The sequence below is a fragment of the Scyliorhinus torazame genome, chromosome 21 (assembly GCF_047496885.1).
Source record: "Scyliorhinus torazame isolate Kashiwa2021f chromosome 21, sScyTor2.1, whole genome shotgun sequence".
NCBI lineage: Eukaryota > Metazoa > Chordata > Chondrichthyes > Carcharhiniformes > Scyliorhinidae > Scyliorhinus > Scyliorhinus torazame.
In genome coordinates this window covers 66,047,835-66,075,810 of record NC_092727.1, presented here as the reverse complement: position 1 = coordinate 66,075,810, position 27,976 = coordinate 66,047,835, and the positions used below count along the sequence as shown (strand labels likewise).

At 46.1% G+C, this 27,976-nt stretch overlaps 1 protein-coding gene across 4 annotated transcripts in view; it reads left to right on the top strand.

The window, feature by feature from the left end:
• LOC140398328 (STE20-related kinase adapter protein alpha-like) overlaps window positions 1-27,976 on the top strand; it is a 125,910-nt gene that overhangs the window by 44,201 nt on the left and 53,733 nt on the right. For 3 of the 4 annotated variants that reach the window (XM_072486898.1, XM_072486896.1, XM_072486897.1), the window contains 4 exons: window positions 4,552-4,654; window positions 11,111-11,232; window positions 19,511-19,619; window positions 26,238-26,361. In XM_072486898.1, the coding sequence (XP_072342999.1) occupies window positions 4,552-4,654; window positions 11,111-11,232; window positions 19,511-19,619; window positions 26,238-26,361 (458 nt within the window). The remainder of the gene's footprint in view (window positions 1-4,551; window positions 4,655-11,110; window positions 11,233-19,510; window positions 19,620-26,237; window positions 26,362-27,976) is intronic. The other variant, XM_072486900.1, reaches the window with a different exon arrangement.

The window sequence follows — 27,976 nt, the reverse complement described above, 5'->3', positions numbered from 1 at the left end:
GTTCCGAATGGGGCAGGAGTTGCTGTACCTGAGCAATAATGAGGCTGAGGGGGTGCTCGGATTCTCATAAAGGTAGCAAAGCAGGTGTGAAGAGGTCACTGGAGAAAATTATGTTTTTTAAATAAAAAAAACTTGTTTGAAAATCCAAGGACTCAGCATTTAGTAACAAAGTCCAAGATGGGTGGGTTAGGTGGATTAACCACGCTAAATTGTTCCTTTGTATCCAAAAGATTGGATGGGTTTATGGGGATAGGGCGGGGGCGTGGACCTAGCTACGGTGCTCTTTCAGAGGATCAGTGCCGACTCAGTGGGCCAAAAGACCTTCTGCACTGTTGGGATTCTAGAACTATGATTCATTTTAATCAGTAACCATCCCAACAAGCTGAATCTTCTTGCCTTTGCAGTGGGTTAAATGGAATCATAGTGGGGGTTCGTGCAGCTGTAGACATGCAGTTTGATCTGCCCTTGATTGAAGAATTAACATCAAACCCACTGAACTGAAAATAAATCCATTTTCGCTCTTAAACAAAGATAGGATTGGGCAACCTCAGGAATAGAAATTGGAGGAAGATAGACAGTGGGCTCATTGTTTATGGTGCAGGAGGAGATTTTGGGACCACTGATTTTCTTTGTATATTAATGACCAGAGAGTGTGCAAGGCATTATTTCAAAATTAGCAAATGAGACAACACCTGGAATTGCCATGAATTACAGTGTATAAGTTGAGCTTTGAAGCTTCCAAAAATCTTTCCAAAAACTTGTACTTTGAGTATAAAATATGAACTGCCAGTGTTGTTGCGGAATCCATTTCTGTTCATCTGTCACCGTGCATGGTCTGCTTTGTTTGGGCATGTCTCAAGTGTCCATAACACACCACTAGCAACATGGCCCATATCACCTGCTTGATCCCATGCACTGACCTAAAGGCAAGTATAGCCCTAAACATTATCAGCTGAAAAATCGGTGTTGACTTATGTGCCGAGTATAAACTTAAATATGCATTTTGATGCTGGGAATTGTAGTTATCTTGTATGTCCTGTCGATTGATATGCCACAATCCACTGAGCATGATGGTGATGGGCTTCAACATAGATGGGTGGTCACGAGTGAGAAGGATTTGAATGCAGACAAGTGTGACGTGATTCATTCGTCAGGGAGAATGCGAAGGAAATGTACAGTAATGGAATGGATGCAGGAATGAGGGTGGAGGGGAAGAAGAGAAAGTTGATGTGGGTTATGTCACGAAGCTGTATGAAAGTTTAATACATAGGCAAGACCCTGCACGACAATGACAGAGAAATCAGTCTTCCAGGAGAACAAATGAAGTATGAAGCTGGCTTTAAGTTTCATGTCCTAACATTTCAAACTCACCGAATAAATGAGATGCAGTGTCAGTGAAGAGCTGGCGCGAGAATGAAAGAAAAAAGCCACTGTAAAGAAGATGCCCAAGACCAAATGCACCATGAGAACAGGGACCAATCACTGCCCTGATCTTGACAAGCGTGCAAATGATCCTCATTGTCAGAATGGATTCCTCATCACCAAAATGCAATGTGTATTTAAATGGACGAAATCAAGACATCAGCCCAGCAGCGATTTCCGAGCTGGCTGCTGTAGCCTTTTTACGGAGTGAAAATGTGTAGTTTGCGGCAGAAATGAAGATCCATTGGAGACTACCAACAGAGCTTCATGCCAAAATAACCAGTTTCCAGTGATTCATCAGACAGTGGCAAAAATACCCATTCTGCCACAATTAGCATGGATGAATCCCCCATGAATTTATCTGCCCAGCAACCGAATTGTGGAGAGGAAAAGTTTGAAAACCACAGGACATGGGAAGACCAGATTCATGGTACTTCTAATCTGCCTGGCTGATAACTATGGTAATTTTTAAACCTAAAACCATGCTGATAATCGCAAGTTCCCTGCTGGAGGTTCAGTGCCTGATCATGACAACAGCTTGATGGATGGGGATGGATCGAAGTTACGGATCAATGATGTGTAAATAGGTGTCCTGGTGGCCTATGTAATGAATGCAGCTTATTCGTGTAGGACATGTTCAGACCCCATAATCACCAATGAAATCAATAATAATAATCACTTAAATCAAGAGGTACTTGTGAAGGAATAACACCCACAGTTACACCAAGCTGGGGGCTAACGTCCTTATTTCAACATTTTGGATGTGTGCCTCAACAAGCCAATCGAGGATCATGGCCGTACCAAATCAAATAGATGGATGGTTGATGGAGGAAAGAACTTTATAAAGATTGGAAATGTGTCGCTTGCTGCTTTGTGATTTTTGTCATCAGACAGTAGTAATGCACAAACGGTCATCGGATCAATCAAAATGCAGAATATTCAATTCAATGGTTGGAGAGGAAGATGATTTGTTGAGGGGGAGGACTCTGACACTGAAAGCATCACATCATATTGAGTGGGATCCTCACAATGGTTCCATAGCCAAAGTGACTCAATGAATTTGATGAACTCTTTGTCGGGTGCCGGAGACTAGCTTAGTGGATTCTAAAAAGTTTTCATTTATGATTAAAGTGTCTTTGTGCAATTAATGTATTCACTGAACTGTGCCATATTAATACAAGTACCTGGTGTTTTTTCACATTTCATATTTGGTGACCACTCACGCCAGTGGTTCATGTTTTATACTTTATTTTTGGAAGTTTCAATGGCTAACTTGGAAACTACCATCTACAGAAGTTATCTGAATAGATGTTGGACTAAAGGGATAGGGTGGGGGTAGCAGAGCTCTTGCAGAAAACCAACATGGACACCACCTTTGCGCTGTACCTGTTCGACAAAATGGCCATTAAACCTGGGAAACATGGCTGTTGGCAATTGACCCATCCAACCCCTTGCACCTTTCTCCAAAACACAGCTAATCGTAATATCTATCTCTGACATTCCCCTAATAATGTTGATGTTGTGTATAAGAGCTTTCAAAAGCTATTGTTAGCAAAATTGAAGCTGATGAGATAAAAAGGACAGTAGTAACATGGATACAAAGTTAGTTAAAGGATGGCATATGACTTTTGTTGGACTGGAGGGAGTTTGAGTTGAAGTTAAGCTCCTCAAGGTTCCATGCTCCTGTTTTTGATACAATTAATGACTTTGATCTCGGGGTGCAAAGCGCAATTGCAATTTCCAGAAGATTTGGAAATATAATAAAATGTAAGGAAGATGATCGACTTCATGTGGATGTAAACAGCTGGTGGAATGCATGGAAACATGACTGATGAAATTCAAGTATGAAATGATATATTTTGGGAGGAAGAATGAGTAGAGACAGAAGTGCCAAAATAGACATATCTGGGAGTAATTGTGCACTATCTTTGAAGGTGACTAATGATTAATAAAACAGTTGAAGCAAATGGGACCCTGGTTTGAGGCATAGAGAAAGGAAGCCTGTGGAAAGTATGCTAAATAATAAACATCAAGAACACTAGTTTGGCGTTATTTTTAATACTGTGTCCCATTCTTTTGTCTACTATGTACGTACTGTGTACGTTCCCTCGGCCGCAGAAAAATACTTTTTCACTGTACTTCGGTACATGTGACAATAATTCAAATCCAATCAAAAAATCAAATCAAATTCTGGACACCAAACTTGAGAAAGAACTTAAAAGGCTTGGGAGAGGGTGTGGACAAGATTTGCTAGAATGGTTGAAGGATTACAGATTCCTGGATAGACTGCAGAAATTGAGATTATTCCCCTTTAGACCAATGAGAGTTGCGAGGAGAGGCGATCGAGATGTTTAAAATCAATGTTGGGTTTAGATAGAGTTAGTAATTCAAACTGTTTTCAAGGGCTGAATGGTCAATAACCAGAGACACAAATTCAAGGTGACAAACCAGAGGTGATAATGAGGAAAATCTTTTCTATGCAATGAGTAGTTTCCGATTCAGTAGCAGTTTCCAAAAGACCGTTGGATAAATACGTGGAGAAAAAATTGTAATGATTGGTGGAAAGGGCAGGAGAGTGGGAGCAGCTGGGTTGTGGTTGGAAATGCTGATAGACTCAATGGCTGTCTGCTGTGCTGTATTATTCTATGATTCTGTTTGTGTTATCTGTTGTACACGGATGCTTTCCTTGTCAGCTTACCCTGCCTATTCCTGCTTGCTGTTGACATTTAAATCAAGTCTTACCCCCTTTGATCTTGGCCCTGATTGCTGCTGTTAATTTTTAAGACTCTGCTCGTTGTATGCCTCCTGCTCGGATATTAAATAGCTGTATATTGTGCGCCACTGGCTGCCTGAACTGACTTGTGGGAGACGGAGAAAATGCGGGGTAGCTGGTTTCTGAGATATTCCTGTGAAATTGATTGCCGGTGCTGTGATGTTAAAGGGGACACTAATTGGAGAGGATGAACAGCGTTTTTGTCAACAATTTGAAGAGATATATAAAGTTGTACCAGCTGAGTTGGATGGCTCAGCTGAACCAACAGCTGGCAGCAAGTCTCACTGCTGATCACACAAAGTTGTTCATTCACCACTCTGCTACAATACCCATGTTCTGTTTCTTTCCTCCTTCAGCCAGATGAACACCCATCGGAAAATATTACATCTCCCCAGAACTGGGATACCGTGAGCAACTTCCCAGCAGACAGTAGTTCCTATGAGCTGCTGACTGCAATAGGTAATGTTTGCACATGTGTATAAATTGCCGTTGCCTTTTTTTTTAAATTGAGCATGTGATTTAGGTTTTAGTTTTAATCCAGCTCTGCTCTATTTGTGTGGTGTATATGTGTATGCATTATCCAACCCGAAAGTGGATTTATGTACTCCAGCTATCGCATGGCAATTATGAACAATGAAATATATCCCAACACAGTGACACCAAATGAGACGTTAATGAAGTGGGCCCCACCTATCAAAAAATGGATATGAAGATTGGAACGCTCAAGTCTACCTTTCCTTCCTTGCCTCCTGCAGCTATCTCTAAACTATCATACTGCTTGCCTGATATTGAGTACTGGATCAGTAGAACTTTGCTCTGTCTTTGATCCCTGCTGTAAACACTGTACTTTAAGTCATGCCTCCAATTTTCTTCCTGGCAACTTTCTGAGGATGAACCAGGCTGTTCACAACCTTGGTATGTGGTCCTGAAATTAGTTTCCTACCACATATTTGCACCATTTGAAAATACTTTGTATTTCCACCTTCACAACATAAGACTTGGGAGTAGGCCATTCAGCCCTTTTTTGAGCCTCCTCCACCATTCAGTAAGATAATGGCTGATCTGATTGTGTATCAATTCCACTTTGTCACCTGTTTCTCCCCCTCTTTCTCTCTTTTCCTCCCCCCCCCCCCCCCCCCCCCCCCCCAAAAAAAAAAACCCTGATCCTCTTGTCTATCAGGAAGCTGTCTAACCCGGCCTTGAGTAAGTTCAATGAGCCTCCGCTGCTTCTGGGAAGAGAATTCCACAGACTAATGACCCTTTGAGAGAGAAAAAGGGGCCTCATTCTTAAACTGTGTCCTCTAGTTCTAGTCTGTCCCGCAAGTGAAAACATCCTCCAAATATCTACCTTATCAATTCCCCTCAAGATCGTGTTTCAATAAGAACACCTCTCATTCTTCTTAACTCCATTGCTAGCCTCTTGAGCATTCCTAATTTTAATTGCTCCTTTAGCAGCCATGCTCCATGGGCCCGAAGCTCTGAAATTCTCTCCCTAAATCTCCAATTCTCTTCCCTCCTTTGATATTCCTTAAAACCTACTCATTGGCTGATATATGTTTTTGTTTGTAATCTTCCCCAATACCTATGTGTCAGTGTCAAATGATAATGTACAATTCTAGAAATATAAATTGTTGTAGTTAATGTTGATTTCTTGTTTAAGGGTGAGATGAGGAGGGGTAGGAGGAGACCTATATCAAGTATAAACACTGACAGAGCCGAATTGGACCAAATGGTCCGTTTCTGTGCCACAAAGTCTGTATAAATCTATGTAATGCAATATCTTTCAGCATAAAACTCCAGCGAAATAAAGGAATAGTGGCAAATTAAGCTGGTATGTGACTTAGAGCGAGATGGTCCCACAACATTGCAGGTCTTGCCCTTTTTGGTGATAAGAGGTCACAGGAGAGGAATGGCACATGCAGCTACTGATACTGACTAATCTAGACTTGAGATTCAGTAAAGCCCTGCACCATGAAACTAGCAACTTCCAGAACAGCTAAACCATGGTGAAAATCTCAAGCCCCCAATAGTTTAACGGGTTCAGTGGCACAGTGGTTAGCATTGCTGCCTCTCATCTCCAGCAACCCCTGGTTCAATTAGGGCCTCGGGTCACTGTCTGTGTGGAGTTTGCACTTTCTCCCCGTGTCTGCGTGGGTTTCCTCCGAGTTATCTGGTTTTCTCCCACAGTCCAAAGCAGTGCAGGTTCGGTGGATTGGGGTTAGGTGGATTTACTGGGTTACAGGGTTTGGGTGGAGGCGTGGGCTTAAATAGGGTACTCTTTTTAAGGGCCGTTGCAGACCCGATGGGCCAAATGGCCTCCTTCTACACTGTAGGGATTTTATGATTGCATAGAGTATCTCTGTCCAACCACAGACCCTCTGGTTGGGTTTGCCTCCTGTGGGTCAGTGATGTCACCTCCTTGGATTGTTCTGGGACTAATTGACAGCAGACAATGTATTGAACTGAGCCCAGGGCAGCACTGTGGTGCAGTGGTTCGCACAGCTGTCTCATGGCGCCGAGGATCCACGATCGGTCCCGGGTCACTGTCCATGTGGAGTTTGCACAATTTTCCCCGTGTCTGCGTAGGTCTCAGCACCACAACCCAAACAGATGTGCAGGGTAGGTGGATAGGCCCCGCTAACTTGCCCATTAATTGGAAAAAATAATTGGGTGCTCCAAATTTATTACAGAAAAAGAACTGAGCCTGACTTGGTCTAGTCGGTGACATTGTCTGGTAATTAAGTTGCCAGAATCTTGTCTTCAAAAGAGAACTGAAAGAATTCAGTGTGAACTCTTAAGAAATGTTTATGGGCTCTTGTGATGCCATTACTGGAGGTGGTGGTATTGCGAAATTGTCGCTAGTAATCCAGAGACCCAGGTTGAATCATGCCATGGCAGATAGTAAAATTTTAATTCCAGATTTTTATGGAATCCAAAGACTAAATGTTGACCATGAAACCCTTGTTGATGGTCACAAAAGTCCATCTGGTTCGCTAATGTCCTTTAGGGAAGGAAATTTACGATCCTTATCTGGTCTGACCTACCTACATGTGACTGAAATGGCCCAGCCAGTGATGCCTAAATCCCATGAATTAATTTTTCCCAGCTGCGATCCTAGAATTCTGCTCCCAGTCAGTGACAACTTGGAGAGGCAGAGCCAATGCTGGGGAATCAAAACATTTATAAAATCGATATGCTGCTGCCAAATATTTTACTTAGGATAAATCGGAGCATTTTGAACAAAAGATACTTTTTAATTGTTCTCCTTCCCTCCTGGTTGAAATTGGTGATACAAAGAACAATGCAGCACAGGAACAGGCCCGTCGGCCCTCCAAGCCTGTACCCGTATGGTACCAACCTTTGCTAAAACCCTCAGCACTTCCTTGTGCCGTATCCCTCTATGCCCATCCTATCCATGTGTTTGTCAAGATGCCTTTCGAACGCCGATAATTTATCTGCTTCCACAACCTCCCCAGGCAACGCGTTCCAGGCACTCACCACCCTCTGCGTAAAAAAACTGCCTCGCACATCTCCTCTGAACTTTGCCGCACGGACCTTAAACCTATGCCCCCTGGTGACTGACCCCTCCATCCTGGGGAAGAGTGCCTGTCCATCCACTCTTTTCATACCCCTCATCTTGTAGTCCTCTATCAGGTCACCCCTCAACCACCTTCTTTCTAATGAAAACAGTCCGAGTCTATTCAGCCTCTCCACATAGCTGATGAAGTTTTTTTGAATCATGGCAGAAGCAGAAGTTTCAGCACAACAGTGTGAGACACACTGGGCCAACCCATCATCTCACCACCTCAACATATTGCAAAAAAGGTTCCCTTTCAGTCTGCAGTCTTGGGGATGGCATGGTGGCACAGTGGTTAGCACTGCTGCCTCACAGCACCAGGGACCTGGGATCAATTCTGGCTTTGGGGGACTTTCTGTGCAGAGTTTGCCCTTTCTCCCCGTGTCTGCGTGGATTTCCTCTGGATGCACTAGTTTCCTCCCACAGTTCAAAGATGTGCAGGTTATGGGGTTATAGGGATTAGAGAGAGTGAGCCTGGTTGGGTGCTCTTGCAGACTCTATAGGCCTGTGGTAAAATGGCCAACGGCCTGAATCTGAGGCCCAACATAAAAATGGACACTTTAAATTTTAACCACAGTCCAAGCCACAGACATTCCGGCTAGGAAGTCAAACAACCAAACTCGAATACCCTGGACAGACACACAGCCGGGGCAAGTCTGGGCTTGTCCTGTAAACAGGAGATCGGCAGATAATGGACCCCATTCAAATGGATCAATTGTTGTTGTTGCCAAGATGAAGCCAGACTTTCTGACACCCAGAATTCCTGCCGTTACCTTTTATGGGATATGGTTACATGTGGACAATGCACCTGAGGATGGGCCCCTGAAGGGAATTCCTGGTGTCCTGCAAAGTTTCAGTCGGCGACTCCATTGGGTGTTGAGATCCTCGCCCAGCGCCATCATTGGCTGAGGGCCAGAGAAACTTCTGGAAGGGTGTGAAGTGGGATATAAGAAGACGACACCCAGGGACCCTCCTCTGTGCAGAGGCATTGGGGAGACTAGGCGGCGGACCAGAGAACGGATGGAAGAGGTGTGAGACCCACTTTCACGGACGAGGACCCTGGACCCACAGCTCGATCAAATTCATGACAGCCTTGGGCAGATTATATTTGGGAAAATAACTGTTTTGTTGTGTTTGTGTACAAATTTGGGTGGATTCGTTAACCTCTGTTTGTCCTTTGTTCATCTCGCAAATAAAGGCACCTGGGTAAAACATTTTACTAATAAAATGGCCAAAGTGTCTGATAGACAACAAGCTAAATGGCCTCCTTCAATACTATAGGAATTCTATAGTTCTATGGTACGTAAAAGATTAAATGGAATTTGGACATCAAACTGTGATCTTGGAAATGTGTGCAAATCCTTTCAACCCCACAATTACTAAATGTAAGGTTCCCTTAACTTGGGAGATATATCAACATTCTTTCACTGTCACTGGGCTGAAATCCCACAACTCCCGACCTAACATCACTGAAGGTGTGTCCCCAGCACATAGACTGCAAACAGTTCAAGAAGGCAGCTCCCCTTCCCAAGGACATTTCTGGATGGACAATAAATGCTGACCTTTTCTACAGCACCCAAATTAACAGTTGGGACGCGGAGGCCCTCACTTTTGCAGAATTGTGAGTGAATCAGAAGGTGCAGAAATAGGAGCTGCTGAAAGTACTGCAAAAAAAAAAAAAAAAAAAACATTTTGGAAGGTACAGCAACTCAGTCATGTTGGATAATCCAGTTTGTCACATTGCAACCCCTAAAAGTGCTTCAGTCAATGAATTGTTTATTTGTAGACTGTCAGCTGTCCTTCACCAGGAACTTGCTGTACTTTGAGTTGGGGGCTTCCTGATACACTTGTAATTCCATGTCAGTAAATACTGTTATAACATGCGTTCTGGGGTCACAGCCACAGATATTTTCTCAAAAACTCTCCCACAAGATGGCGCCGGAGCATGGCGACTCTGCGAACTCTCCCAAACAGATCCTCTTTTTACATCTCTTATAATGGTGCTAATCTTTTACCTTGTGTTGCCCTATTATGTATTTTATTTTAATTTTATTTTCTGATGATCTGTTTGAGCTGCTCGCAGAACATTACTTTTCACTGTACCTCGGTACACGTGACAATAAACAAATCCAATCCAAATGGAGAAACAGTACTTTCAATCCATGTGGGAAGATGCACCCTTTGATTTCTTGGTGGTAATAGGCTGTGCACAACTAAATGGGGGAATAAAAACTGTCCCAGGTGACGCTGAGATAGCCAATCTCATGGGAGCAGCTGTTGGGCCAAAAAGAAGCAAAACAACTGAAAACCTGCTGTGCAATACATAGAAAACAGGAATGTACAGAGAACAAATATAACATTAAACCCTGCAGCAGCGGACAAAATTAACCAATAGACTGACCAAGGACCCAAGTATAAATTTATAAACTTATGACCGTGTGAGATGTGTAAAATCAATAATCTGACCAAATTAATTGTAGCAGACTCTGGAATATAGAACGAAATGACCAACTGTTCAGTCTGCAAAATAAAATCAAACTGATTTGTGCACTAAATTATCCTCATTACCAATTACCACAAACCTCAGAACTGAGAGTCAAACATTGATGAACCCTCCCTCACTTTATTACCTGCACCTGGTCATCACTAAAAAGAGACCAAATCTTTTGGTAATTGTGCTGTCAACAAGGAACAGTTTTAAAAGAATTGAGGAAAGATTTAAATATTTATAAAGCATTTCACGATGTCAGTGAGCAGTGCCTGCAAGTACTTCACATACATGCAGTTACTTGGGAGAGAGTTACACCGGCATCTTGCCAACCATTTTGATTGCAGCAATATCCAACAAACAACATTTGAGGTGAAAGATAATCTAACTTCCATGTTTGGAGGAGGAATCTTTGTTCGGACACTGGGAAAGCTCCCTACTCCTCAAATAATGACGTGTGATTGTTAATGTCTGCTGGAGCAGGCAGATTAAGCCATATTGTAATTATCTCTGTTAGAGGGCAGCACCGCTTGACAGTGCAGCACTCTTCCCACAATACTCGCGTTTTAGCCTAGGTTATTCCATCAAGTTCTAGAATGACCTTGGATCCATGTCCTTCCAACTCTGTTTCTGAGAGAGAGATCAACTGACGCAGAGTCAGCCAAAGAAACGGAACAAAAATTCCCCAACAGAAATACTATCCACCTGTGGACCATCTCCCAAAGGATGTACCATTTGTATGGGAAAGAATGAGTAGAATACTATTGAATTCAGTAAATGTAGCTGTAAACTCAGTATTGAACTGGTCTGCTTTCCCCCCCAGAATGAAATGATTGTCTTTTGTGCACAGGTAAAGGATTTAATGACATTATGACTGTGACCTTGGGAAGGTACAAACGGACTGGCCAGCAGATGGCTGTTCGAAGAATTAACTTGGACTACTGCACCAATGAGATGTTTTCTTTATTACAGGTAATCCCTTGTGTTAGTAAAGTATGGGAGTTGGGTGTCAGTAGAGGAAGCATGTGCCTTGTGTTTTTAGATTTAAAAGAGCCCTTAGTGATATTTTAAATGAATAAATTTTCAGGTAAGTATTTGAAACCAGTTATGATCATGCTAAAAGGTTCCTTTATTTCATTTGATGTGACTGATGACATGAGGACGGTCTGACATTGTAATGTGTTTCTATTCTGAATGAAGAGCTGTGACTTCAAAGAACATAGCTATCCCTGGGCTAGATTGGACCCTGGGGCCAGATTTCTTGAGTCTACTTGTTAGTGGCTTATAAGAAATGCTTGAATTGATCGGTGCCATCTATAGAAGATTTGAAATCCATGATGGAACAGAAGTCTGTTACAATCCTGATATAGAGAATTGCCTTTGTAAATTTTACGGGATTATTAAAGCAGTTGAATCTGTTTTATTGGAAAATAGGTGATTTTGGGAAGAGTGAATTGAAGATTTTAACATTATAAGGAGACTTGACAAAATTGACCCATACATTGCTCCCCATAATAAAGGGAACCCATAGAATCATTACAGTGCAGAAGGAAGCAACTCAGCCTATTGACTCTGCACCAACCCTCTGAAAGAGCACCCTCCCTAGGCCCACTGTCCTGTCCTATCCCCATAACCCCAGCTAACCTTTGTACATTTAGGTGGCAATTTAGCATGGCCAATCCACCTAACTGAACATCTTTGGACTGTGGGGGGAAGCCAGAGCACCCGGAAGAAACCCACACAGACACTGGGAGAAAGTGCAGACAGTCACCCAAGTCTGGAATCCTATTGTAGTTATTTACCCTCTGCATCTGTTTTGTTTTGAATGCTACGTGCGTTTAGATACAGAGCCTTTAGTTTTATCCTTGTATTCCTTTTACAACCTCTAGTCTCGACTGTTGATTTACTCCTATCACAGTCTCTTTTTCATTTCCTGTAATAATACTCTTTTATCTTGTCTCTACTCTTTGATTGATCACACCTTCCCAAATTTAATCCCTTGCCCTCACTATTTAGTTTAAAACCCTCTCTGCCTCCATATGTGGCTTGCAAGAACACCAACCCCAGCATGGTTTAGGTGGTCCCAGTGGTACAGCCCCCACTTTCCCCAGTACTGGTGCCAGCGCCCCTTGAACCAGAAACCACTTCTCCCACACCAGTCGTTCAGCCACACATTCATCTCTCATCTGATTTGTCCTATATCATATGATGTGGAAATGCCGGCGTTGGACTGGGGTGAGCACAGTACGAAGTCTTACAACACCAGGTTAAAGTCCAACAGGTTTGTTTCGATGTCACTAGCTTTCGGAGCGCTGTTCCTTCCTCAGGTGAATGAAGAGGTATGTTCCAGAAACACATATATAGACAAATTCAAAGATGCCAAACAATGCTTGGAATGCGACCATTAGCAGGTGATTAAATCTTTACAGATCCAGAGATGGGGTAACCTCAGGTTAAAGAGGTGTGAATTGTTTCAAGCCAGGACAGTTGGTAGGATTTCGCAGGCCAGATGGTGGGGGATGAATGTAATGCGACATGAATCCCAGGTCCCGGTTGAGGCCGCACTCATGTGTGCGGAACTTGGCTATAAGTTTCTGCTCGGCGATTCTGCGTTGTCGCGCGTCCTGAAGGTCGCCTTGGAGAACGCTTACCCGGAGATCAGAGGCTGAATGCCCTTGACTGCTGAAGTGTTCCCGACTGGAAGGGAACATTTCTGCCTGGTGATTGTTGCGCGATGGCCGTTCATTCGTTGTCGCAGCGTCTGCATGGTCTCGCCAATGTACCACGCTTCGGGACATCCTTTCCTGCAGCGTATGAGGTAGACAACGTTGGCCGAGTCGCACGAGTACGTACCGCGTACCTGGTGGGTGGTGTTCTCACGTGTAATAGTGGTATCCATGTCAATGATCTGGCACGTCTTGCAGAGATTGCCATGGCAGGGTTGTGTGGTGTCGTGGTCACTGTTCTGAAGACTGGGTAGTTTGCTGCAAACAATGGTTCGTTTGAGGTTGCGCGGTTGTTTGAAGGCAAGTAGTGGGGGTGTGGGAATGACCTTGGCAAGATGTGCATCGTCATCAATGACGTGTTGAAGGCTGTGAAGAAGATGACGTTTCTCCGCTCCGGGGAAGTACTGGACGACGAAGGGTATTCTGTCGGTTGTGTCCCATGTTTGTCTTCTGAGGAGGTCGGTGCGGTTTTTCGCTGTGGCACGTTGGAACTGTCGATCGATGAGTCGAGTGCCATATCCCGTTCGTACGAGGGCATCTTTCAACGTCTGTAGATGTTTGTTACGCTCCTCCTCGTCTGAGCAGATCCTGTGTATACGGAGCGCTTGTTCATAGGGAATGGCTTCTTTAATGTGTTTAGGGTGGAAGCTGGAGAAGTGGAGCATCATGAGGTTATCCGTGGGTTTGCGGTAAAGCGAAGTGCTGAGGTGACCATCCTTGATGGAGACGAGTGTGTCCAAGAATGCAACTGATTTTGGAGAGTAGTCCATGGTGAGTCTGATGGTTGGATGGAACTTATTAATGTCATCGTGTAGTCGTTTCAGTGATTCTTCGCCGTGGCAAGACGTGCCAGATCATTGACATGGATACCACTATTACACGTGAGAACACCACCCACCAGGTACGCGGTACGTACTCGTGCGACTCGGCCAACGTTGTCTACCTCATACGCTGCAGAAAAGGATGTCCCGAAGCGTGGTACATTGGCGAGACCATGCAGACGCTGCGACAACGAATGAACGGACATCGCGCAACAATCACCAGGCAGGAATGTTCCCTTCCAGTCGGGGAACACTTCAGCAGTCAAGGGCATTCAGCCTCTGATCTCCGGGTAAGCGTTCTCCAAGGCGGCCTTCAGGACGCGCAACAACGCAGAATCGCCGAGCAGAAACTTATAGCCAAGTTCCGCACACATGAGTGCGGCCTCAACCGGGACCTGGGATTCATGTCACATAACATTCATCCCCCACCATCTGGCCTGCGAAATCCTACCAACTGTCCTGGCTTGATGTCATTCACACCTCTTTAACCTGAGGTTACCCCATCTCTGGATCTGTAAAGATTTAATCACCTGCTAATGGTCGCATTCCAAGCATTGTTTGGCAGCTTTGAATTTGTCTATATATGTGTTTCTGGATCAGACCTCTTCATTCACCTGAGGAAGGAGCAGCGCTCCGAAAGCTAGTGACATCGAAACAAACCTGTTGGACTTTAACCTGGTGTTGTAAGACTTCGTACTATATCATATGGTTCAGGTAATAATCCATAGATTAATAATTAATCATCTTTATTGTCACAAGTAGGTTTACATTGCAATGGAGTTACTGTGAAAAGTGTGATTTTGACCTTTTGTCCCACTGCAAGTTCCTCTCCAGCCATGAGCAGGTGGCAGAACCCTGGCACTGAGCAGGTCGCCTGGACTTGCACTCTCTACTGCAGAGAACAGTGTCAATCCCTCTGACTATACTCTGGCCGACTACCACAACATTTTCTTTATGCTCCCCCCTGAAGAAATGCTTCCTGTACATCAGTGCCTTGGTTAGTCAGCTTATCCACCCTGCAGCCCCTACTCTCATCCAAGCAAGCTGAAAATACCTCAAACCTGTTGGATGATTGAATGAACAGTACAGCACAGGAACAGGCCCTTTGGCCCTACATGCCTGCGCCGATCATTTCATAGAATTTACAGTGCAGAAGGAGGCCATTTGGCCCATCGAGTCCACACTGGCTCTTGGAAAGAGCACCCTACCCAAGCCCACACCTCCACCCTATCCCCATAACCCAGTAACCCCACCCAACACTAAGGGCAATTTATCATGGCCAATCCACCTAACCTGCACACCTTTGGACTGTGGGAGGAAACCGGACCACCCGGAGGAAACCCACGCAGACACGGGGAGAATGTGTAGACTCCGCACAGACAGTGACCCAAGCCAGGAATCGAACCTGGGACACTGGAGCTGTGAAGCAATTGTGCTAACCACTATGCTACCGTGCTGCCTGTCTAAACTAAAACCTTCACTTCCGAGGTCCTATCCCTCTATTCCCACCTTACTCATGAACGATGCATCTTAAACTCTGCCATCGGGGTCCCAGGTTCGATTCCGGCTTGGGTCGCTGTCTGTGCGGAGTCTGCGCGTCCTACCCGTGTCTGCGTGGGTTTCCTCCGGGTGCTTCGGTTTCCTCCCGCGGTCCAGGGATGTGCAGGTTGGGTGGATTGGCCATGATAAGTTGCCCTTAGTGTCCAAAATTGCCCTTCGTGTTGGGTGGAGGTGTTGACTTTGGGTAGGGTGCTCTTTCCAGGAGCCGGTGCAGACTCAATGGGCCGAATGGCCTCCTTCTGCACTGTAAATTCAATGATTAATCTAGGAAAAAGGTTCGGCACAACATCGTGGGCCGAAGGGCCTGTTCTGTGCTGTATTTTTCTATGTTCTATGTATCTGCTTCCACCACCTCCCTCGTAGGGCGTTCCTTTTGAAAATCGCAATTCCATCTGCTTCCACCGTACCCTTAGGCAGTGAATTCCAGATCCTAAACACTCTGTCCATTTAAAAAGTATTTTTTCGTGTCACCTTTGGTTCTTTTGCCTTAAATTTACCTAAAATCGATCTCCACCTTTTCAACAACACGAACACCTTCTCCCCATCAGCTATGTCAAGATCCTTCTGTCATTGAACAATGCAAACCCACCCTTTTTCCAATTATGTTACTGTCTAATCTCCCATGGATTTGCAGACTAGAATTCACAACCAATTCTTCAGATTAAGCAGGCTTAGGAATTGGAGATAAATGGACCAAGGCCGACATAACTCAACCTTTATTTTAGAGTCAGACAGTTTTTATTTAAAAGCACTCTTTTTATGAATTTTCAATTTGAAAATTGACGTCCCAATTTTTTCCCAAAGAATTTTGAGAACTAAACAGAAAATGCGAGAACTTGAAGACAAAAACCTCGACAGCTGACCGAACTGGGCTGGTGCATATTGGCCAATTAGGTGCACTGCACCTGCTCGGAGTGCAATCCAAATTCAGCCTGAAAGTCACAGCTCTGGGCAAAGTACCAACTGTGAGGCTGGGGCCTTTTTATAAAGATAAATAAAAGGCAATTCAATGAACAAATGGAATTGTGAAATATGTTTCATTTTTGTTTTGTGTTTGCAGTCTTATTTTTAACATCACCAATTTCAATTGCTGAAGAAAAATGGCACTTCAAAAACATTGTCTGCAAATTATTTTGAGAATTGTAGTAATGCAGTGACTGGTTTCACTCCCAGGTGTCCATATTAGGTAATGGGTCTAGTTATATTTGCTCACCAGTCTCTTTCTGAAGTTTGTCAACCTGAGCAGTATCTCGGCATGAGACAAATGGTTTGCTTTAAGAATATGTCAGTGTAAGAGGAACTGGAAGAGAAAAGTACAATCTCCACACCAGCTTGTTTAAATATGATATTGCTGATGAATCTGATTTGGATGTTTGGTTTCTGGATAGTGTAACCTTTCCTGCATTTGGTCCCCTGAAAGCTGTGAAGGCTGGGTCGTTGACTTTATTGAAGGCAGAGTTAGATAGATTGTGATAGACAAGGGAATCGAGGGTTAATTGGGGTGGGGGAGAGAGGAAAGTAAAGTTGAGACTGCAGCCAAATCAACCATGATCCTGCCCAATGGCGGAGCAGGCTCCAAGGTCCTGAAACTTACCTTCCTATGTTCCAGGACCAATAAAGTTAACCCCAGTGTCCTGACCAATATCTTGCTCTCAACCTGCATAACCATAACAGTTTATCTGGATATTACACTACTGTTTAAGGGATCTTGCTGTGCATACTGCTGTGTTTTTGACATTACAATAGTAACAGGAGCTGTTGAGCACAGGGCTAAATTGCTGGCTTTGAAAGCAGACCAAGGCAGGCCAGCAGCACGTTTCAATTCCCGTAACAGCCTCCCCGAACAGGCGCCGGAATGTGGTGACTAGGGGCTTTTCACAGTAACTTCATTTGAAGCCTACTTGTGACAATAAGCGATTTTCATTTCATTTCAACTCCTCTTCAAAAATACTTAATTATCTGTAAGGAGCTTTGGGGGGGTCCGTGAAAGGATGTTTAGCAATGCAAGGCTTTTCCTTTCTGGCGCAGGCTGCTGGGTAGAAGCAGATCCTAGAACCCTGATTAATTGTTTTCTCTTCTCTCCTCCTTCCACAGGTTCTGAGAACTTGTCTCACAGAGCAGGCCTCAATGTTTTTAGGTCTGTAAAGCAGTGCACCCTAGTCCAATAGGGCGATGTGCAAGAAGCTGTCTAGGTGCAGTTGCACTAATGTCAGACTGATGCAGTCAGTACGGTATTTGTGGCAGTAGAATGAGCTCTTATACCAACAGGTGGCGATATTGAGATTCCATACTAAACATGGCAGAGAGACATTGGCTGTGGGGAATAAAGATCACCAGGAGCATGTATTCAAAGATCAAAAGATCAATCATAGAAACATTTTGCTGTTTGCACCCACCCACCATCTATCAAAAAAACTCTTGCCTTAAAAAATGTAATGACCCAATCACCATTGCCTTCTGGAGAAGAGTTTCGCAGACTAACGAGCCTGGGGGAAAACAATTAAACTAATCTTTGTCTTGAAAACGAGACCACTTATTCCTAAATTGCATCTCCCACTTCTCAGAATCTTACATGTTTCAATCAGATCACCTCTCGTTTCTCTAAATTCCAATGGATATAGGCCCAACCTGTTCAACCGTTTTTCAGAAGCTAAACCCCTCATCCCAGGAATGAGTTGAGCAAACCTTCTCTGAACTGCTATTGATGCCATTATGTAAGGAAACCAAAATTGTGCATAATAATCTACATGTGGTCCCACCAAGATTGTGTACAGCTGCAGTAAAACATGAATAGGTTGGGCATAGAGGGATATGGTCACCGGAAGGGTAGAAGGCTTTAGTTCCATTGGGCAGCATGGTTGGTACGGGCTTCGGAGGGCCGACGGGCCCTTTGCTGTGCTATAGTTTTATTTGTTCTTATCCCTGCTTTCATATTCCTTCCCCCGACAATAAAGGCTGACATTCCATTTGCCTCCCTAATTACTTGCTGTACCTGCATTCTATTAGTGATTCGTGTACCAGACACCTAAATCCCTCTCTCTGAGTTTTGTAATCTCACACCAATTAATAGTATACTCTTCTATTCTTCCTGTAAAAGTGGACAAGTTCACATTTTCCCATATTAAACTCCCATCTGCCAAATTTTTGCCCATTCACTATATCACTTCACAGACTCTCCTCTTGGCAATTTACTTTCTGACTTCTCTTGGTGCCGTTGGCAAATTTAGCTGCCGTACATTCCGTCCCTTCATCCAAGTCATTAAAAAGACCGTAAGTAGTTATGGCCTTGGCACTGATCCCTGTGGCACTCCACTAGTTACAACCCCCAAAAAAAACCTACTTATCCCTACTTGCTGCTTCCTGTTAGTTGACCAATCCCTTATCCATGCTAAGATGTTACCCCCTGCACCATGGAATCTTGCCTTTAATGTGACACCTTGTCTAATGCCTTCTGGAAATCCAAGGACAACGTATCTACAAGTTCCTCTTTAACCACCTTGCTTATTACTTCCTCAAAAAATTCTAATAAATTGGGTGAACACAATTTCCTTTCACAAAGCCATGTTGACTTTGCCTGATCAAACTATGATTTTCTAAGTATCCTGCTATAACCGCCTGAGTATTGGACTTTAGCAACTTCCCAATAACTTAACTTGTTTGGGGAAACGTTACTGGAAACTTTCCACCTAGACCCATCTAGCATCACACTGCATGAATTCACACCTTAGAATATTTACTGATGCTGTAAAACAGCAAGAGATTTTGCCTGGAGCTTTAAACCTCAACACCTTCGCTGTGAGACATGTAGCAGGGTAGTGGACAGAGTATAGATAAGGAAGCTATGGTATGTTAGGAAGGGTGTATGTATTTATCCTTGTGATTTCTCGTGTTTTGAGAGTCTAACATGAGGCACATGTTGCTAATTGAGGAAATGTTTTCTGAGTCAATCTACATTAAGGAACAACATTGAGAATAATGGTGTTGTGCCATGAAACTGTGGATTCGGGAATCTAAGTGGTGCCTGTTACCATCAGACAAGATGTGAAGCGATTCTTCATTTACTGATTATCACTTTCTCTTAACTCATTAGCAGCTGAACCATGAAGTTTGATATGTGACCTAACAATGAGTTTATTTCACCAGAGTGAACTCCACGTATCAAAGTTATTTCATCATCCTAATATATTGCCATACAAAGCCACCCTGATAGCCAACAATGAGGTGTGGGTCGTGACTCCATTCATGGCCTACGGTGAGTGTGGTGTGTCTAATACTTTGGACAGCACTGTGTAACAAAGCCAAATTGAACTTGTTCTCATTTTCTTTCAAAAATAATTTTTTATTAAGTTTTTCATAGAATATCAATAGCAAAATGAAAAAGGAACCCAACAGGGTTAAGTACAAAACACAGTCTAGAAAAGCAACCCTCCATACCCCCCTACATAAATAATAAATTCACATTAACACCCCGACTTAACACAACAGGTGTATACACCCTCTCAGACCCTCCAGTGTAAATAACAAAAACGAAAATAAAGTAAACCCCCCAGAGTTGCTGCTGCCATCGACCAATGTCTACCGTTCTGCCAGGAAGTCTAAGAACGGTTGCCACTGCCTAAAGAACCCTTGTACCGACCATCTCAAGGCGAATTTCATCCTCTCCAACTTAATAAATCCCGCCATATCGTTGATCCAGGATTCCACGCTTGGGGGCCTCGCATCCTTCCACTGAAGAAGAATCCTTCGCTGGGCTACCAGGGTCACAAAGGCCAGAATACCAGCCTCTTTCGCCTCCTGCACTCCTGGCTCCTCTGCGACCCCTAATATTGCGAGCCCCCAGCCCGGTTTGACCCTGGATCCTACCAACCTCGACACCGTCCTTGCTACGCCCTTCCAAAATTCCTCTAGCGCTGGGCACGCCCAGAACATATGGGTGTGATTTGCTGGGCTCCCTGAACACCTAACACACCTGTCCTCGCCCCCAAAGAACCGGCTCATTCTTGTCCCTGTCATGTGTGCCCTGTGCAGCACCTTAAACTGTATGAGGCTGAGCCTCGCGCACGATGAGGAATGTTCACCCTCCCTAGGGCATCTGCCCACGTCCCTTCCTCAATCTCCTCTCCCAACTCCTCCTCCCACTTACCGTTCACCTCCACCACCGAGGCCTCCTCCTCCTCCTGCATCACCTGGTAAGTTTCCGAGATCTTCCACACTCCCACCCACCCCCCTGAGAGCACCCTGTCCTGTACTGTGTGTGACAGCAGCCATGGGAATTCCACCACCTGCCGCCTGGCAAACGCCCTTACCTGTAAGTACCTGAAGGTGTTCCCCGGGGGGGAGCCCGTACTTCTCCTCCAGCTCACCCAGGCTCGCGAACTTCCCATCCACAAACAGGTCCCCCAACCTTCGTATCCCTGCCCTGTGCCACCCCGAAAACTCTCCATCTGTTCTCCCTGGGGTGAACCGGTGGTTCCCCCGTATTGGGGTCCACACCGAGGCCCCAACTTCCCCCCTGTGCCGCCTCCATTGCCCCCAGATTTTGAGGGCAGCTGCCACCACCGGGCTCTGTTCTCCCTGGGGCCAGCGCCCCCAGACTCGTACCCCACAAGGCGCTGTCTCCAGCCTCTTCCATGCAGCCTCCTCCCTCTCCATCACCCACTTGCGCACCATCGTCGCATTGGCGGCCCAGTAGTACCCACCGAGGTTGGGCAATGCCAGTCCCCCCTATCTCTACTCCGCTCCAGGAACACCCTTCTCACCCTCTGAGTTCCTCGCGCCCACACAAACCCCATTATACTCCTGTTGATCAGCCTAAAGAAGGCCTTCGGGATAAACACGGGGAGGCACTGGAACAGGAACAAAAACCTTGGGAGCACCGTCATTTTGACTGACTGCACCCTACCCTATGATACCCGCCAAGGACAGCGGCAACGCGTCCCACCTCTTGAACTCCTCCTCCATTTGCTCCACCAGCCTTGTGAAATTAAGCCTATGCAGGGCACCCCAGCTCCTGGCCACCTGGACCCCCAGATACCTGAAGCTCCTCTCCGTCCTTTTTAGTGCAAGCTCGCCAATCCTCCTCTCCTGGTCCCCTGGGTGAACCATGAACAGCTCTCTCTTCCCCATGTTGAGCGTGTACCCTGAAAAATCCCTAAATTCCCTAAGGATCCTCATTACCACCGGCATTCCCCCCACCGGGTCCGCCACATATAGCAGCAAGTCGTCCGCATAGAGCGACACCCTATGCTCCTCCCCACCCCGCACCAACCCCCTCCAGTTCCTCGACTCCCTCAGTGCCATAGCCAGGGGTTCAATCGCCAGTGCGAAGGACAGGGGACACCCCTGCCTCGTCCCTCGGTGCAACCGAAAGTACTCTGACTTCCTCCTGTTTGTGGCCACACTTGCCATCGGGACCTCATACAACAGCCTAACCCACCTGACAAACCCCTCCCCAAACCCTAACCTCTTCAGCACCTCCCACAGATACCCCCACTCTACCCTATCGAAGGCTTTCTCAGCGTCCATCGCCACCACTATCTCCGCCTCCCCCTCCCTCGCCGGCATCATGATAACGTTCAAAAGCCTCCGCACATTCGCGTATAACTGCCTCCCCTTCACGAACCCCGTCTGGTCTTCGTGGATGATCTGCGGCACACAATCCTCAATCCTCGTGGCTAAGACCTTCGCCAGCATCTTGGCAGCTACGTTCAGCAGCGAAATCAGCCTGTAAGACCCACACTGCAGGGGATCCTTGTCCCGCTTCAAGATCAAGGAGATCAGTGCCCGGGACATCGTCGGGGGCAAACCCACCCCACCCTCCCTTGCCTCATTGAAGGTCCTAACTAGAAACGGGTCCATATATTTTTTATAGAATTCGACCGGGAAACTGTCCGGCCCTGGTGCCTTCCCCGCCTGCATGCTTCCTATCCCTTTGATCAGCTCCTCCAACCCAATCGGGGCCCCCAATCCCGCCACCAGTCCCTCCTCAACCTTCGGAAACCTCAATTGGTCCAGGAAACGGCCCATCCCTCCCTCCTCCCGTGGGGGCTCGGACCAGTACAATTCCTCATAAAAGTCCCTGAAGACCCCATTGATGCCAACCCCACTCCGCACCACACTCCCTCCCCTGTCCTTAACTCCCCCGATCTCCCTAGCTGCGTCCCGCTTCCGAAGCTGATGTGCCAGCATCCGGCTTGCCTTTTCCCCATACTCGTAAATCGCCCCCTGGGCCTTCCTCCACTGCACCTCCGCCTTCTTGGTGGTCACCAGGTCGAATTCGGCCTGGAGGCTGCGCCTCTTCCTCAACAATCCTTCCTCGGGCACCTCCGCATACCTCCTGTCAATCCTCACCATCTCCCCCACCAGCCTCTCTCTCTTTCCCCCCCCCCCCCCCCCCCGCTCCCTCTTCTCCTTGTGGGCCCTAATGGCGATCAGCTCTCCCCTAACCACCGCCTTCAGCGCCTCCCATACCATCCCCACTCGGACCCCCCCCCCCCCCCGTTATGGTTGGCTTCCAGGTACCTCTCTATACTTCCTCGGACCCGCACGCTTACCTCCTCATCCGCCAACAGCCCCAACTCCAAGCGCCACACGGGCGCTGGTCCCTCTCCTCCCCCATCTCCAAGTCCATCCAATGCGGGACGTGGTCCGAAATGGCTATTGCCGAATACTCGGTATCCTCTACTCTCGCTATCAGCGCCCTACTCAAAATGAAAAAGTCGATTCGAGAATAAGCCTTCTGGACATGTGAGAAGAATGAAAATTTCCTAGCCCCCGGCCTTGCAAATCTCCAAGGGTCCACCCCTCCCATTTGGTCCATAAATCCCCTCACACTCTAGCCGCCGCCGGCTTCCTACCCGTCCTAGACCTGGAGCGATCCAGTGCCGGATCCAGCACCGTGTTAAAGTCGCCCCCCACTTCCAAGTCTGGGATCCGACCCAACATGCGCCGCATAAAACCCGCATTGTCCCAGTTCGGGACATACACATTGACCAGTACCACCCTCTCTCCCTGCAACTTACCACTTACTATTACGTACCTACCACCACTGTCTGCCACAATGCTCGACGCCTTGAATGACACCTTTCCCACCAAGTTCGCCACCCCTCGATTTTTGGCATCCAGCCCCGAATGAAACACCTGACCTACCTACCTACCCACCCGTCCCCTCACCCCCGACTCGGGGCTCCCACTCCCCCGCGGGGCCCCATCTCACCGCCGGCCATCCACACCTGTTCCATTTGCTTACGTGTCTTGCTTATCCAAGAGCCCCCCCGACCAACCCAACCAAAACAGTGCCCAACCCGCCCCAACCCCCTCACCGACCAGAAAGAGAAAAACACAAAGAAAAAGAAACCAAGAGCAGAGGACCCCCCCTCAAAAAGTTACATATCAACCGCAGTCCCCAAACGCCCATCCCGACTCTCCATCTGTGTCCAACTTCTCGGCCTGAACAAAGGCCCATGCCTCCTCCGGAGACTCAAAATAATGGTGCCGATCCTTGTAGGTGACCCACAGTCGCGCCGGCTGCAACAGGCCAAACTTCACCCCCTTCCTGTGCAGCATCGCCTTCGCTCGATTGTACCCGGCCCTCCTCTTCGCCACCTCCGCACTCCAGTCCTGGTATATCCGAACCTCTGCGTTCTCCCACCTGCTGCTCCTCTCCTCCTTGGCCCACCTGAGCACACACTCCCAATCAGCGAACCGATGAAACCGCATCAGCACCGCCCGCGGAGGCTTGTTAGCCTTGGGCCTCCTCGCCAGCACTCTATGGGCCCCTTCCAGCTCCAGGGGCCCCTGGAAGGACCCCGCTCCCATCAGCGAGTTCAACATGGTGACCACATAGGCCCCCACGTCCAGCCCCTCCGGGAGGCCCAGAATCCGCAGATTCTTCCGCCTCGGCCGATTCGCCATCTCCTCGAACCGCTCCTGCCATTTCTTGAGGAGCGACTCATGCGCCTCCACCTTTACCGCCAGGTCTAAGATCTCGTCCTCGTTGGCGGAGATCTTTTATCGGGCCTCGCGGATCGCCACCCCCTGGGCCGTCTGTGTCTCCAGCAGCTTATCAATAGCAGCCTTCATTGGCTCAAGCAGGTCCGCTTTAATCTCTCTGAAGCAGCGCTGGATACTTTCCTGTTGCTCCTGCGCCCACTGCATCCACGCTGCCTGGTCTCCGCCAACACCATTTTGTTCTTCTTCCCTCACACTTTCTTTGGGTTCACCACCACCTTTTTAGTCGCCCCGCTCCTGGTAAAAGCCATATACCATCGGGGAATTGTTGTAATCTCCTTCCCACACCGGGAAACGTAGAAAAAGTGCCGTTGGGGGCCCTGAAAAGAGTCCAAAAGTCAGTTTTTGCGGGAGCCGCCGAATGTGCGTCTCGGCTCCGCATAGCCGCAACCGGAAGTCCCCCTTGTTCTCATTTTCAAAGGACAACTTTGAAAACGTTTTTTTTCACGTTACTGACTCCTCTGTCCATTACTATTCCTTGAGCAATAAGGAAGACTGGAGATATTAACATTGCATCATTACAGCCCAGATTACAGTCTGAAGAGGTGCAGAATAATATGCCATCACTATGACACAACACCAGGTATAGAATTATCGTATTGACCAGATTGGGGTCTAATTACTGTCTGGAAACTGGGACATTGATCCTGGTGACAACTTTAGCTCAATGATGGGATAAAAGATATCTCTTTCTGACTGACTTTAAGGGTCATGCACTTTACATAAAATTCCTGTAGTGCGGAAGGAAGTCATTCGACCCATTAGTCTGCACCGACCTTCCAAAAGAACACCCTACCTCGGCCCACTCCCCCGCCCTATCTTTGTAAGAAACCCACACCGACACGGATAAAGTACAACCTCCACACAGACGGTCATCCAAGGCCAGAATTGAACCCTGGCTCTGTGAGGCAGTAGTGCTAATCACTGCCACCAAGCTGCCTATGAAAGAATTTTGGGCAATTTCAGTCCCATTTCTAAAGAATATGAACTCTCAGTATAACATTTCTTCTAATTCACCATGAAATTGAATGTCTGACCCAGCGCTGTACTTGTACTGGGAATGTTTGATGGGCAACAGTGTAGATGCATCAGTGTAGACTCTTTACCCAACCCCATGCAGTACCTGTCCAGGAAGTGTTTGATGGAGAAAATGGAGGGAGCTTTACTCTGTCTAACCCCATACTGTACCTGCCTGGCAAGTGTTTGACGGGGACAGTGCAGAGGGAGTTTTACTCTGTATCTAACCCTATCCAGGCAGCATTGTAGCACAGTGGTTAGCACTGTTGCTTCACAGCGCCAAGGTCCCAGGTTTGATTCCCGGCTTGGGTCACTGTCTGTGCGGAGTCTGCACGTTCTCCCCGTGTCTGCGTCTGTTTCCTCCCACAAGTCCCGAAAGAGTGCTGTTAGGTCATTTGGACGTTCTGAATTCTCCCTCTGTGTACACGAACAGGCGCCGGAATGTGGCGACTGAGGGCTTTTCACAGTAACTTCAGTGTTAATGTAAGCCTACTTGTGACAATAAAGGTTATTATTATCCTGTATCTGTTTGATGGGACTGGTAACCAGAAATGCGATACCAGCATTTTCTACCAAGTGTTTTTTTTTACACACGAGGGGCTTTTATAAATGTACCAGAACTGGAAGAAAATCTTCTAAAATTCTCACTGAATCTATAAAGGTAAATTGGCAAAAGTGAGGACGATTGTATAAAACTGAAATTATTGGACACTGAATAATTAATGAATCAAGGCACCAGTTTGGTACGAGGGGTTACGACAGATTTTTACCCCTGTCTCAGATGGGTCACTTTACGTTTTCAATTTGAATAGCTTTTAATGATTTTATATGGTCAAATTGACAGGTTCTGCTAAAGATCTGATGAACACCCATTTTACTGATGGACTAAATGAACAAACAATCGCTTACATCCTGCAGGGAGTGCTAAAGGCCTTGGTTTATATTCATAGAATGGGATACGTACACAGGTAATGTACCGTTAGCTCAGATTACAGAAAATGAAGTAGATATGTCAACATTGGAAACGGTTTTTGACAACTCCATCCATACCTTCATAATTTTAAACATCTGTCAAATAGTCCTTTAATCTCATCTGCTCTAATCAATACAGCCCCAATTTTCCTTTTCTTATTTGTATTTCTGCATATCAGGAAACACAATCTGTGTTGCACTCTCTCTATTGCAGACACCTTTCTTACTTTGTGCGGGGCTTTGGGCTTCACATTGTGATCTTATCAAGAATTTGCATTGTTTCCCCATTTGTGTATTCTACCTTTCGCACCACCCAATGTTTCATAGTATTTAATGGTCTTGTCTGCTTACGGTGCTGTTCTTTAAGTCTTGTAAACCTGAATTGACTAATCCATGTGCTGTTCCACATCGCCCAGCCTCCCCTGTTATCCCAGCTGCTATTCTTCAGGCTTCTGAGTGTCAAGTGTTCCATGTGCCCTCCATTTTCGGTGGCTAAGCAACCAGCCATCATATTCTGCTTCCAGAATTCTCTGTCGCTACCCTTTCATCTTTCTTAATTTTCTTCAAAAGCTTACTTAAACCTGACTGTCAACTTCCCTTTCACTCACCATTGTTTGTTTTGTTCCCAATCTGTCCAAATTGCCCTGTAAAGCACTTTGGGACTTCTGTATTACAAGCACTGTATACATGCAAGTTGTTGTGTCATCTGGCCTGCAGAGTGAGATTGTTGGCTCAGGCATGCTGGAAGAATGGCAAATCACACCATGGCAATGATTCAATTCCCATAACAAATTAATCCAGTGGGTATAGTGTTTCCCCCCCCCCCCCCCCTGTGGAATGCTAAACCTCCCTAACTGGGGGTACCTCCAAAGACTGGCACAAACCATAACAAAACACTATCATGGCTGTTTGTCTGCCATTTTCCTGTGGGCTACAATCTCAGGGATCTGGCTGACATGTAGATTATCAGGGTATTTCCAAGCTGCACCAAGTCTACAAACTATCCTATCAGTTAGTAGAACATGTATATACTACCCCATCCATTGACTGAGTGATGGATCTCCCAGGTCTTTCTGGGTTTTTTCCCCCCTCTTGTTGATGGGGCTTTTAGCTGCAAACATATTTGAAGGACACAAGTGAACCAGTTACAATAATGCAGCAGGTTCTCAGAACTTGTTCTGGTGTCAAGCCAAATCTACCTAGATATATAGAACTGCTTCCTGATTTGGTGTGATTGTTTGTATCAACAGACTGACTTAAAAGACTAAATCTGGTCAGAATTTGATAAAGTTTCCAAGCGTTTGATAAAGTTTTGCATGGCAGGTTGATGGAAAAAGTGAAGTCGTATGGGGTTCAGGGTGTATTAGCTAGATGGATAAAGAACTGGCTGGGCAACAGGAGACAGAGAGTAGTGGTGGAAGGGAGTGTCTCAAAACGGAGAAAGGTGACTAGTGGTGTTCCACAGGGATCCGTGCTCGGACCACTGTTGTTTGTGATATACATAAATGATCTGGACAAAGGTATAGGTGGTCTGATTAGCAAGTTTGCAGATGATGCTAAGATTGGTGGAGTTGCAGATAGCGAGGAGGACTGTCAGAGAATACAGCAAAA